This window comes from Lactuca serriola, chromosome 6 (genome assembly GCF_051521515.1).
Source record: "Lactuca serriola cultivar US96UC23 chromosome 6, Lser_US96UC23_V15, whole genome shotgun sequence".
Lineage (NCBI taxonomy): Eukaryota > Viridiplantae > Streptophyta > Magnoliopsida > Asterales > Asteraceae > Lactuca > Lactuca serriola.
The window spans coordinates 44,414,019-44,428,397 of NC_136413.1; the positions used below are offsets into that span (position 1 = coordinate 44,414,019).

Sequence of the window (14,379 nt, forward strand, 5' to 3'; positions counted from 1 at the left end):
TATTTTTTGTCCGATTTGTTGCATAAAACGATGGAATCTCATCGTTGATCGGAGGTTGTGGCATAGGAAGAGATGTAGTTGTTGTAGGGCTGTTGTCGTTGGTGGTGACGGACATAAGACCTTGGTGGTGTTCATCATGTGGTTAAAGAAGACGGGAGAGAGAAGAGAGAGAGGGAGGGGATTTTGTTGTTAGACCATGTTGAGAGAGAAATTATGTTAGATTTAAATGAAAAATATAACCGTTCATAGTAAGTTAAAAATGACTTAAAAATAAGTGGTTCTTAGGTTCTTAACATTTTTTGGTTCTCATTTGAACCTTTATATATATATATATATATATATATATATATATATATATATATATATATATATATATATATATGGATCAGGCACGTTAATTGTAATATGGCCCAACCATTAAAAACCTTAAACTCTATATAAAGCAACACATTTGTTATCATTTCAAAAAAAAATTCTATCCGCTCATATTCTATTCTGCAATTTATTTAGTCTATCCTAAAATAAAATATTAGCTAAGGCATCTCATCTTACATCTATGACAAAAGGGAATTTGTATGTAGATCCTATGATTTCACAAGTAATACTCTATATAAAGCAACACATTTGTTATCATTTCAAAAAAAAATTCTATCCGCTCATATTTTATTCTGTAATTTATTTAGTCTATCCTAAAATAAAATATTAGCTAAGACATCTCATCTTACATCTATGACAAAAGGGAATTTGTATGTAGATCCTATGATTTCACAAGTAGTACTCTAACTTAACATTTCTTTGGATGTCACTTCTGAAATCCTATAATCTACATGCGAAAGCTTTTTTGGGAGATACTTTTGTGTGATAATCATAATATAACGAAAATAACAACTTTTAAAAAATATATAAATTCAATAAATAAAACTTACAATATTTAGGTGTTGTTTTTTTTTATTTACAGATCTTGGCATTTTTCGTCTTGCACCATACAGAGTACGCGTAGACATTAGGTTTTACAACTGTTTGTTTTTTTAAGACAACAAACCTTAAAATGTATGTGCATTCTCTTTTTGGCGCAGATGTAGACCAGAGTCTTCAAATATTTTCAGACATTTTCTAACCTAAAAAACCTATATATATATATATATATATATATATATATATATATATATATATATATATATATATATATATCTTTTTTTTTTAAACTTAGATTTATTCCTAATTTATATATGATAAACAATTTAGAAAAAAAGTTATAATACTTAAAGAAAAAATGTTTGACGACAAATTTATAAATAAACATTCAATTACAATAATGATTGTTGCAGCTGTTTATATAAATATGTACAAAAAATCATAATACCGTCTTATATTTTTTATGCCAAAGTTTATAAAACATTATTTAATACAATATCATTCATTTATTGGAAAAAATATTTATGACAAGTTTTTAATTGAAAAAGTAATTTCGTTTTGAAAAAAATCATTTAAAATCAAAGTTTATTTCCATCCATGTTATGTGTTAAATTCTTTTATCCCTAATTACAATGTTTATATATAACTTTTTGACAAATGTTTATTGTTATATATATATATATATATATATATATATATATATATATATATATATATATATATAGAGAGAGAGAGAGAGAGAGAGAGATGTAGGTTCAAATGTTTTTCACATCTATTGTTTGCTAAAATGCACCAATAAGAATTTAGTATTTTATATATATATATATATATATATATATATATATAATGCTGTCCATACTTATAACTCATTTTTATGGAAACTAATTAAATTCGTCATTAATGTCAACAATAATATTCTTTCAGAATAAATTCATATCTAGAAGAATGAGACTGTATTGCAACAGAATGACTCTCGTTGTTCATATTCCATACAACTTTATTGTATTTTAAGTGATTGAGTCTTGAAACAAAGTACGAACTCATATATAAAAACCTAGATGCAAATCCATTCTGAAAGAATGTTATTACTGGCATTAACGACAGATTTAATTAGTTTTCATAAAAAAGAGAATTATAATTATAGATATCATTTAATATACATATAATTATGGAAATCATTTAATTTCTATAATTATTTAATTAAATAATTATTTAATTTACTAAATTTCTATTGATGCATTCTAACATACAATAAATGTAAAAAACAAAATAATCTAACCCTATATATATATATATATATATATATATATATATATATATATATATATATATATGTTAATTCATACTATTTTGTTTTCAGTTTTTATTCAATAACACATAAAAGTTGATGTATATTTGTTAATTATCTATAATAAAGTCATAAAATCATTGAAAAACTCTTTTAAATTTTAAAAAAATTTTAATTAGATTTTAGTTTATTCTAATTGTCTGTAGATAATAAAAACAAACAATCTTCTTTGATACTGCAGAGGTTTAGTCTAATTCTTCTGCTGTAAAGATATGTAGATATGATCAGCAGACTATAAAAATTTTGTTTTAGAAAAAACAAAAGGAATTTAATTTTTCAACCATTTTTATTAGAAAATTCTCTACAATAATATAAAATGATACGATGAAAAGCTTTTCAAACTTAAAAAGAGAGAAGGGCCATAGTACCGACCACTTGCCTCATTTTTCCTGATATCAGATGCATGTTTGACCTAAACTAATCATTTTTATATTTTTCTCGTAAAAAAACCTTACTCTCGATGTAAACAAACACCCACTTTATATAAATGTTTAATTAGTTTTAATGACATTTACAAAGTTTCATGTCGCGGTAACTAAGGTCTAGTTTGATACGCATCTTTCCAGGTCCAAACAAATCTTTCTGGCTGAATGGACCGGAAAGACTGTTTGATTTGCACAAAAAATGGTCATTCCCGATAAGATATGTCTTTCCCAGAAAGTCCCAAAATCATATTTTTCTGGCTGAATGGGCTGGAAAGATAATTATACACCAAACCACGCCTCTTTATTTCTTTATTGGATTATTAATTTTTTTAAATAACTTTTTGTAAATTTATTTTTTATTGAATTATTTTTTTTCACCAGTCAGCACAGTCAATCAGATATACTATCAAACAACATGGTTTCTTTCTCAGTTAGCAAACTTTTCCAAACAACACTTTATCAGACAATACTTTCCCAAACAGAAACTATCAAACGGAACTTAAGTGCCGCTTAAATACATTGAACGGTAGATATTCGTACCGTTGCGCCTTGATTTCACCGGCAGCAAGATGCTCCAACACAGTTATTTATGAAAAGTTATTGATTTTTTTTAAAAGGAGGATAATTGTTTTCAATTAGTAGTAAAGAAAACAAATTATGTATTATTTTGAATGAAATTTTAATCTTCCTTAATAAATGAAAGTTTTTTTTGCCACGTGTCAATCTCTCGTGAGTTTTGACACTTGTCATTTTGTAGTAATTTTGAAATAAATATTATCCACTTGTCAATTTTTGGTTTGTTTCAATTTTTAAATTAAAGTCATATACTTATATATGTAAAGTATTAAATATCATATATATGATATTAAATTACAATAAATACATTTATTTCTTTTTTATTTTAAAGTTATACATTAAAAAATATTTTATGTTTACATTTTAATGTTTAATTTTTTTTTAAAATCAACCTATATGATATACGGGTCTCACACCTAGTTTTATATAATTTGGAATAGAAATGAAAATTTATAGTTTTTTTTTTTTGCTTATAATATCTATTTTTTTTTGTTAATTTACATATGGTATCTAAAATCTTACGCCCGGACATGATAATATGTATCCATATCGCTTTTGATTTTTTCGACACTTGCTTTGGGGTTGGTCTAATCATCAAATTCCATGTTCACGTGCTACATTAATAAAAAGTTAAATTGTTTTCCTCTTCAACAATTTTTGTCTTCAATCGTTTTTGTCAAAGACAATATAATTAATGAAAAATAAAAACTTTTAAAAAACATGAATAATATAAATATGTATTAAATAAAAAAAAACATATTATATTTGAATGATTGTTCTCGTGTAAACCATTTTTGTGTAAAAAAATCTGAAAAATATCAAATTATAAGCTAAAAATGATTTATTGAAAAAAATTTCATATTAAAAAGAGGCAAGGGGACACACAGTAGCCAGTAGGGGCCAATAAACTATTTATAATTTCGTAGTTAGATATTCAGTACGCAATTGAATGCTATTTTTATAATATAAACTAGTTATCGCTACACATTGAGAAATCAATATTTTTATATTTAATTTTCTCGTAAAAACAACTGCTAGAATATTGATATAAATGTAGCCTTTATTACATGAATGACCCCTATGGTTTAAGATAATTTTTACGTTTGGTTTTTTAATTTTTTTTTTATATTGATATAAATGTAGCCTTTATTACATGAATGACCCTTATGGTTTAAGATAATTTTTACGTTTGCTCTTTTAATTTTTTTTTTATTTTCTTAACTCTGAAGGTTTTTACTGTTTGTTTTTTGTTATGTGTTTGACCTTATCTTACCTAAAAGACTATTTTACTTTTGATTTTTATTTATTTATTTAAATAAATAGACCCCAACCCCAACCCCACCCCCTTCATCTTATCTTATCTATCTTATCATTTTTCTCTATTTAAATAATAGTCTTTTAGTTAAAACAGGGACCAAACATGTAACAAAAACAAACAGTAAAGACAAACATGTAACAAAAACAAATAATAAGGACCAAACACATAACAAAAATAAAATAAACACTTTCCAAGTTAAAAAAAATAATAAGAACCAAACATATAAATTACTTCAAACTATTCTAAACTATAGGGACCATTTATGTAATTTACTCAAATGTAGCGGCGCTTATAGAATGGGAGATATCTCCGGCAGCATCTGCTACAAGTGACCAGTCGCTCCGCCATTTGATCGGCAATATTCTCATCTGTCAACTTTACAACCACCCTTACTCTGCTAGCGCACAGCAATGTCGGCTTCCTCAGCTCCACCACCGCAGCAAAAACTCACCGCACCCTACGGTTCCTGGTCGTCCCCTATCACCTCCGACATCGTCTCCGGCGCTGGCAAGACTCTCGGAGGCACCGCGATTGACTCCCTCGGCCACCTCTTGTGGCTCGAATCACGCCCTACTGAATCCGGGTATTAATATAATAATATTATAAGTTCATGAGTAAGTTTAATTTAACACAAACCCCTTTCTCATCCATTTAATCTTCTTCATTTCAGACGCTCGGTTATAGTTAGAGGAGGTTCTGATGAAGATGAAGCTTCCGATGTAACGCCGATTGACTTCTCAGTTCGCACAGTTGCTCAAGATTACGGTGGTGGTGATTTCTCTGTTTCAGGCGATACTGTAATTTTCTCGAATTACAAAGATCAAAGACTCTACAAGCAATCTATTCGTTCTCCTTCTCCACCTGTAGCACTTACCCCTGATTATGGTGAACCTCTAGTCTGCTATGCTGATGGAGTTTTTGACAAAAGGTTTAATCGCTATGTCACCATTAGAGAAGGTACATCTTTAATGCCATGTAATTAAGCTTATCAATTATGTGTCATCTTTATGAATTCTGGCTTCATGGCAGATCGAAGAGAAAGTAGCAAAAACTCTGTAGCAACTATTGTATCACTTGAACTCAATGATGAAACTATTCGAGGTATAGTTGATGTATGCATTTTCAATTTTGTAAACTCATTTAGACATTAACAATGGTTTCCATCATGTGATATGCAGATCCAAAAGTATTAGTAGGAGGAAATGATTTCTATGCGTTTCCTAGATTAGATCATGAGGGAAAAAGAATAGCGTGGATTGAGTGGAGCCACCCTAATATGCCATGGGATAGGTCCCAACTTTGGGTGGGATACATCTCCGAAAATGGGTACTTAAAAAAAATTGTAATTACAATTTTTTTTAATTATGGGTAAAAAAAATTGTAATTACAATTTTTTTTTAATTATGGATAAAAAGTAAAGAATATTGCTTATATTGGTAAAAAGAGTAAAGTACATTGCTATTTTCCATAATTTTCCCGTATATTAATTAACGACATTATGCAGAGACGTGTACAAACGTGTATGTGTAGCGGGGGGTGATCCAACTATAATAGAATCTCCAACTGAACCAAAGTGGTCATCTGAAGGTGATTATATCTATTTGAATATCTTTATATATCTTAAATATTTTATATATATGAAATAGACTTCTTTACATTATTGGGTTTTTAACATATGTTGCATATATCTAAAATATTACTACAGGAGAATTGTTCTTTGTCACTGATAAGAATCTTGGATTTTGGAATCTTCACAAATGGGTAATCTCCATAGGATTTCCATCATGGATTTAGAGTATAGAAATTAAAATATTAACTTTATATTTTGGTAACAGGTTGAATTTGATAACACAGTGTTACCTTTATATTCATTAGAGGCCGAATTCACAAGACCATCATGGGTTTTTGGAATAAATTCTTACGAGATAATTAACGACCAAAAAAACTTAATTGCATGCAGTTACAGGTAACTATATAATATTGGTATTAAATATTAATAAATAATAACTAATATCATCTTGTTATTTTAATCAATGATCCACAGGCAGAAAGGAAAGTCGTATCTAGGAGTTTTGGACAAAAATAAGAACACATTATCCGTTCTTCAAACTCCTTTCACAGATCTAAGAAATATTGTAAACGAAATATATATTATCTCCTTCCAGTTTAACAAAATTTTGTTACTTTATACAATATTAAATTTTGAATATCTTTTGTAGACTTGTGGTGTACACTGCCTATACGTTGAAGGGGCATCCGCTGTTCATCCATTGTCGATAGCTAAGGTTGGATTTCATTATTTTAATTAATGGCAAACTAATTAATACTATTAAATATCATATTCAAATTTAATCATAATTTTTTTTTAATTATGTGTGACAGGTGACTTTAGATGATCAAGCATCAAAAGTCGTGGATTTTAAAATTGTTTGGTCTTCTTCACCTACAAGTTCAAATTACAAATCCTATTTTAGCACTCCAGAGTTTATCGAATTTCCAACACAAGTTTCTGGTGAGAAGGCGTATGCGTATTATTATCCCCCCACAAATCCAAAGTATCAAGCGAGTCAAGAAGAAAAACCACCATTGTTATTGCAGACTCATGGTAATTATTATTATTATTTTTTTTTTCTTACAGTCATATTGTCATATATGTATATACGGTTTTATATTTCAAATTATGCAACAGGAGGACCTACAGATGAAGCACATGGAATTTTGAATCTAAATATTCAATTTTGGACTAGTCGTGGTTGGGCTTTTGTAGATGTGAATTATGGTGGAAGCACCGGTATGTTTTAACTTAACCCTAAACCCTAATCCCTAATCCCTAAACCCTAAACCCTAAACCCTAAACCTTAAACCCTAAAATGTAAATGATCATTGATTTGAAGGTTATGGTCGAAAGTTTCGTGAAAGACTTTTGAAGCAATGGGGTATAGTTGATGTCAACGACTCTTGCAGTTGTGCCCAATTTTTGGTGATTTTTTTCTCCCATAAGTTAATATATTATATATTATTTATAAGTCATACGTGTTAATTTTTCTGATTTTTTTTTTTTATATTTTGTATTTCATTTTTACAGGTAGACAATGGAAAGGTAGATGGTGAAAGACTTTGCATCACGGGGGAGTCTGCTGGTGGTTACACAACATTGGCTACGCTTGCTTTTAAGAATACATTCAAGGCTGGATCTTCTTTGTATGGTGTAAGTATTTATTTCACTATGTATTTATGTTATAGGGTTAAATGCAAAAAACTTTCATTTATTGATTTATTATAGCTGTCAACCTTAATTTCTTTCTATTATTACTAAACGTCGTGTTATGGTAACAAACAGATAGCTGACTTGAAGTCGTTGAAAGAGGAAATTCCCAAGTTTGAGTCCTACTACATAGATAATCTTGTTGGTAAATATCTAAACTTATAAAAGCATTTGTGCACATTTTGTAAGAAGTATAAACTTTTGTATGAGAGTTGTATAAATTGAACATTTACTAAATTGCAACAGGGAGTGAAAAAGATTTCTTTGAGAGGTCTCCTATTAATTATGTTGATCAGTTTTCTTGCCCCATCATACTCTTTCAAGGATTAGAAGACAAGGTAATTTCTGAATTTATTTTTGTAAAAAAATTTAGGATATTATTTTTTCCATTTAATTTGTGTTGTAGGTTGTATCCCCAGAACAAGCAAAGAAAATATACAAAGCCTTGAAATCAAAAGGGTTGCCTGTTGCACTTGTGGAATATGAAGGAGAACAACATGGTTTTCGCATGGTAGATTAAAAAAAAATAATGATCATAAAATTGTTTTAAAAATCATGAATTGGAACATTTTTTTAAACTTGTGACATGCAGGCTGAAAATATAAAATTTACACTTGAACAACAAATGGTGTTTTTCTCACGTTTGGTGGGACATTTTAAGGTGGCTGACGAATTCACACCCATAAAAATTGATAACTTCGACTAGAGGTTTGCATTTGTATTTTTATACTTTTTGTGATCTATTGGTTAGCCACGTGTATTAATATGATTGGCATTTCTTTTAAAACAGGTCCCACTAGTGAATTCGGTTGTTGGTAGGTATTGTTGGATGAATTTGGTTAAAGGTTGTTGGTATTCGCCACTAAACATGGTCTAAGAGTGTCTCTTCAATGGTTAATTAGCTTTTTGTTTGTAACATCTTCAAACTTCTTGCCACGTGTCAACTCAACAATCAGATCGGAGACGACTATCATATTTTCACCATAACAAAAGTAAGAGATTCCAAAATGGTTAATCATTTTTATGGTTTATTATTTTTGCCATGTAGGATTGCTAGTGATTTCATTTGGAGGGAAAAAATACATCTATAAAGTATAAATATCATCTTCAATACGGAAGCTTGTTTTCCAAGAATGACCTATTTATCTATATTTATTTGAAATATTTATCGTTTTTTAGAGTATTTAGTATTTATGATGTATTATGTTCTGTGGCCCATTGCATACTTAGCCCACATTGTGCTAGCTCTTTTCCTTATGTTGTAATTATATATTGATGGAAATCAAATGATTTATTCATGGGAAAATAATCTGTAACAATGTTGTTAGGCTTCTTCCTACGACAAACATGGCCCTATTAGCCCAATCAGCAAAGTGCTTGCGTTCGGTAATAATCCCCTTGGCCCAATTCACTTAATGCAACCCATTCTCAAAAAGTTTTAATGGCTTCCACCCATTGGATAGCCCAATTCATGGCTGTGGTTTGTGTTCCCGGGCACAAATGATCATGAGACGACTCTTCAACAAGCCTTTAGCACCATGACTCTACAAGACTGAGAATATGTAGATTGGTATATATACTCCGGAGCGACATCACATCTTCTTGCCAACTCAGGTATATATGACCCATCACTAACCCAAGAGATAGATACCTCATTCACTACTAAAGTGACCGGTTCGACCTAATGTTCTAAGTGAGGCGCGACTCTCGTTCGTAACATTGTCCCGACAAGTACGGTCTCTAATGAGCCACGGTTTTAGCTAAGCCAATAAATTCACGTTTATAAGCTGGTAATTTTTGGTAGCGGTCATCCAATTGATGGCTGGAAAACGCGATGGGGGTGTGCATTTTGTTGAAAAATTACACCAATTCCACTTTTGAAAGCATCACATTCTACGATGAATAAGGCTGAGAAGTCTGGTAATGCCAATATCGGGGACTCTGATAATGCTTGTTTCAAGTTTGCAAATAATGCCTCTGAATCAGGATTCCATTCGAAACTGTTCTTGCGAAGCATACTGATGAGTACACATTTGATAATCTTGTAATCCTTTATGAACTTCATGTAGCAGCCGGTCAACCCCAGAAACCTGTGTAGAGTACAAACATTGTGCGGTTTTGGCCAATCCTAATCTTATTTTGCTCAACTGGCACTCCTTTATTAATAATGTGACCTAAGTAATCCACTTCCTTACGACCAATGGAACATTTTGATTTAAAAAAAATAATAATAAGTGATGGGTCCGAAGGAGGGTAAAAACCGATTTCAAATGAATCAAATGATATGTTAAAGATCGACTATAGATTAGAGTATCATCGAAAAAACCAACACATGTGTTACTCCTGCTATTTGGCCTAAAAGAGTAATGGGTCTTGCAAACTCTATCTCATATCGTACAACGCTACGCAGACCCATACAAAAATTGCCAAACGCTTTATTCGTGTGTTCCTCCTGTTGTTTGGCCTAAAAGAGACTTAAAATTTGCACGATATACTTCTATAGTTCCCTCCTGGCCCAAATAGGTTAAACTCTCCAAGTGGGTTCATGCTTATTGGTGGCCCGAACCTAATTTTAAGTTCTTCTGAGAATTGGCCCCAACTTAGGTGAGTCCTCATTTTTCTAAGATTATGATACCACGAACTGGCCTGCCCTTGTAGAGAGAAGATGGCTTGTTGCACCCATACATTTGGTGGGGTTTGTTGTTCTTCAAAGAAATCTTCACACTTTTGGATCCATTCGATCAGGTCACCTTTCCCGTCATAAGTTTGAAATTCCATCTTAGTAAACCTCAGTACCCGCTGTGAGCTGTCTCGGTATCCTGAATCCTCGAAGTCGTCCCATATCTTGGGTGGCTCCAGTTCCTGATGATTGAATCCTTTAAATTTGGGTGAGTACCAATTATGTTTGAACGATTGTGGTTCCTTCATTCGCCGGAAGTTGTAACTCTTCATTGTTACTCTTCCTACCTCGAAAGATGGTTCCCCAAAAAAACCATTGCTCGGCCACCTATCATTGATGTTGTCTATCCCTTGGCGTTTGTATTGCCACCAAGACCTATCCCTCTTCCTCTTCCCCGAACCTATTTATGGGGGTCTTTAAATCGTGCCATGTTAACTTCCTGTTCTACGTTTTCCTCCCCATTCCCCTCTGACCTAACATGTTTGTCATATTTTTTTTGTCTTTGTGTCAACAACCCTTCCATCAAGGATGTTTGCTCGGTCTGCAAGGTTTCGACAACAACATTTAATTCATTAGTGTTTTGCGTTTGCTGGATTATGAACGCCTCTAGTTTCTTCATCAAAATCTTCTATTCAAGTGGACATCACGAGGGAATCTGATACCAAACATGTTATGACCTGAGATCAAGATCTTGTGATTGGACCAGTGTAAGTGTTAAAGCCAATAGGTGCTATTATCTAAGCTAGCTTTGCCTCCCTTCTAGGAGACCAAGCTTAAATAAAACTGATTAAAACTGAGAAGCTAAACTAAGTTTAAAAACTCAAAGCATGTATGTTTTTTAGGGATAATGACTTAGGAGGGTAATAACGTTTCCTGTTTGTCCATTTTAGGTCCCTAACGTATTTTTTGTGCGTATTACACCATTAAGGTTATTATAATCGTTTACAAATAGTCCTTTTAACAGGAAGAAACCGGTAAAAGGATTATTTATAAACGATTATAACAACCTTAATGGTGTAATATACACAAAAAATACGTTGGGGACCTAATATGGACAAACGGGAAACGTTATTACCCTCCTAAGTCATTATCCCATGAAACTATAAACCCTTATAGTAAATTTTTACTTTTTAAATAAGAAACTTGTAGGTCTTGGGGTTGGTAATTTGAATGTTTTAACATCAGTCTTCTTTATAAATGGAAGTGGCGGTTTCTTAATGACAATGGAGCTCTTCGGGTTAAAATTGTCAAATTTTGTCATGGGGGAAGGTGGTTGTTTTTCGGACGATTCGAGAATAGGAATTGGAGGGGTGTTTGGCAAAAGATTGTAGGATCCATTAATCACCTCCATGAAAAAGGTTGTATTCCTTCTAATTACATGTATAGAGTGGTGGGGGATGAGACTCAAATGAGGTTCTAGAAGGATGTTTGGTGCTTGAATATTCCTCTTAGGGAGCGGTTCGGGAGGCTCTTTGCTTTGGCCTTTAATTAAGATGCTCGAGTAAGTGAATAATGGGATCCGGGGGGATTAATTTTCATTGGCGTCGGGGGATTAGAGGAGGGGCTGAATCGAACCAATTTAATTATCTTGTAGAAGGATGTTTGGTGCTTGAATATTCCTCTTAGGGAGCGGTTCGGGAGGCTCTTTGTTTTAGCCTTTAATCAAGATGCTCGAGTAAGTAAATAATGGGATCCGGAGGGATGTAATTTTCATTGGCCCCTCCTCTAATCCCCCGATGCCAATGAAAATTACATCCCCCCTAGATCCCATTATTCACTTACTCGAGCATCTTGATTAAAGGCCAAAGAAAAGAGCCTCCCGAACCGCTCCCTAAGAGGAATATCCAAGCACCAAACATCCTTCTAGAACCTCGTTTGAGTCTCATCCCCCACCACTCTATACATGTAATTAGAAGGAATACAACCATTCTCATGGAGGTGATTAATGGATCCTACAATCTTTTGCCAAACACCCCCTCCAATTCCTATTCTCGAATCTTCCGAAAAACCACCACCTTCCCCATGACAAAATTTGACAATTTTAAGCCGAAGAGCTCCCTTGTCATTAAGAAATCGCCACTTCCATTTATAAAGAAGACCGAGGTTAAAAACATCCAAACTACCAACCCCAAGACCTACAAGTTTCTTATTTTAAAAGTATAAATTTACTATATGGGTTTATAGTTTCATGGGATAATGACTTAGGAGGGAAATAGTGTTTCCTGTTTGTCCATATTAGGTCCCCAACGTATTTTTTGTGTATATTACACCATTAAGGTTGTTATAATCGTTTATAAATAATCCTTTTACCGGCTTCTTCCTGTTAAAATGACTATTTGTAAACGGTTATAATAACCTTAATGGTGTAATACGCACAAAAAATACGTTAGGGACTTAAAATAGACAAACAGGAAACGTTATTACCTTCTTAAGTCATTATCCCATGTTTTTTATTCCAATCGACTGGCCCTTAAATAGGGATTAAACACACCAAAACAGACCCCTCCTTTAATAATAATAACAGTGTTGCAAAAATCGGCATTGACGGCCGATTAATCGTTTGACGGCTTTGAACCGATTACAATTAGGGTGTTTGATGGAAATTGGTCAAAATCGGTCAAACTCGATTTCGGTTGTCCTTGGCGGCCTCGGTGGTTATAGGAGGGAAATATAAAAAAAAAAAAATCAAAATTTTTTTCAAATATTACACCAAAATTTTAATTTTCAAATTTATAAAGTTTTCAAATTTTAAATTATTATACTAAAATTTTCAATACTTCAATATTTCAAAATTTTAAATTTTCAAATATTTAAAATTTTAGGAAATATTTATTTTTAAAATAATTTTATTAATAATTCAGGGTCTCCGATTAATCCCCGATTAATCTCTGCCATGTCCGATTAATCGTTTATCATCAGTCAACTACCGAGCTACTGTCGAATGATTTTTACAACCTTAAATAATAATAAAAAATTCTTTCCTAACGATTAAATCATACTAAAAATATAAAGATTTTATCCTAATTTAAAATATAGACTTAATAATAAAGATAAATGCTAGATGCTTCTAGACTTCCTTTGATAAACCTTCCCTTATTTCCCATTCGAAACACTCTTGTCATTAGTTTGATATTGACTAGTTGTGAGACCATATATTACGTAAGTTAATTTAAAAAAATATTAAATATATAAGTCAAAATATTTAAAAACTTTGAATTTATAAGAAAATAAAAAAAATAATGATTTATTATAATATAAATGTTTTTTATCTTTTAAAATAAAAAAATAATTTAAATAAAGAAAAAAGAAACTAATGAGCTTTTATTTTGGAAATTTAGAAATTAAAATGTAAGTTTATTACTACATTTATTACAATTATTACATTAAAATATTATGTAACATTTAATAAAATAGCAAAACTCATAAAATAACATGTGGAAAAAATTAATTCAAAATAACCACAAAATGACATTTGACAAATTGAACGAGAAGGTAACAAGTGAAAAAAAAAAAAAAAAAAAAAAAAAAAAAAAAAAAAAAAAACTTAATTTATTAGAAAGGATTTGGTGTTTTGATCATATTTGAAACCAAAGATTACTTCAAATTGGATTTCTATTTTTTCTATTTATTAATGTTTTAATTAATTACTTGGAAATAAAAGGGTACCTATCCTACAATGATCAATCTCTTTTCTCTACTCGTACAAAACTCATTTTTTGTGGATTTTCCCATCGGGTGTCGTCTCCCTCCTACCACGGTACCACCTGCCATTTTTCTTCGGTTTTGGTTTTCTTCTTTTGGATTTGAGTTTTGGTTCATTAGGTTTAAATTTTTTTACTGGGTTTACATGAT

At 31.3% G+C, this 14,379-nt stretch overlaps 1 protein-coding gene across 1 annotated transcript; it reads left to right on the plus strand.

Moving 5' to 3' along the window:
* Positions 1–4,883: 4,883 nt before the first annotated feature.
* Positions 4,884–9,030, plus strand: LOC145058279 (peptidase uncH-like). The gene is made up of 18 exons (XM_079006205.1): positions 4,884–5,165; positions 5,253–5,539; positions 5,612–5,683; positions 5,761–5,908; positions 6,087–6,169; positions 6,288–6,343; positions 6,418–6,548; positions 6,627–6,717; positions 6,802–6,867; positions 6,965–7,187; positions 7,272–7,373; positions 7,477–7,562; positions 7,668–7,790; positions 7,923–7,992; positions 8,094–8,185; positions 8,254–8,358; positions 8,440–8,555; positions 8,638–9,030. The coding sequence occupies exons 1-17, from the start codon at positions 4,993–4,995 to the stop codon at positions 8,551–8,553; spliced, it is 2,022 nt and encodes a 673-aa protein (XP_078862331.1). The 5' UTR covers positions 4,884–4,992; the 3' UTR covers positions 8,554–8,555; positions 8,638–9,030.
* Positions 9,031–14,379: the final 5,349 nt, after the last annotated feature.

Bases quoted from the DNA above. Each gene is read 5' to 3' on its own strand.
- LOC145058279 (XM_079006205.1), top strand. From the start codon at position 4,993: ATGTCGGCTTCCTCAGCTCCACCACCGCAGCAAAAACTCACCGCACCC. The intron at 5,540-5,611 runs GTACATCTTTAA...GCTTCATGGCAG, and splicing joins CTATGTCACCATTAGAGAAG to ATCGAAGAGAAAGTAGCAAA. The intron at 7,188-7,271 runs GTAATTATTATT...ATTATGCAACAG, and splicing joins ATTGTTATTGCAGACTCATG to GAGGACCTACAGATGAAGCA.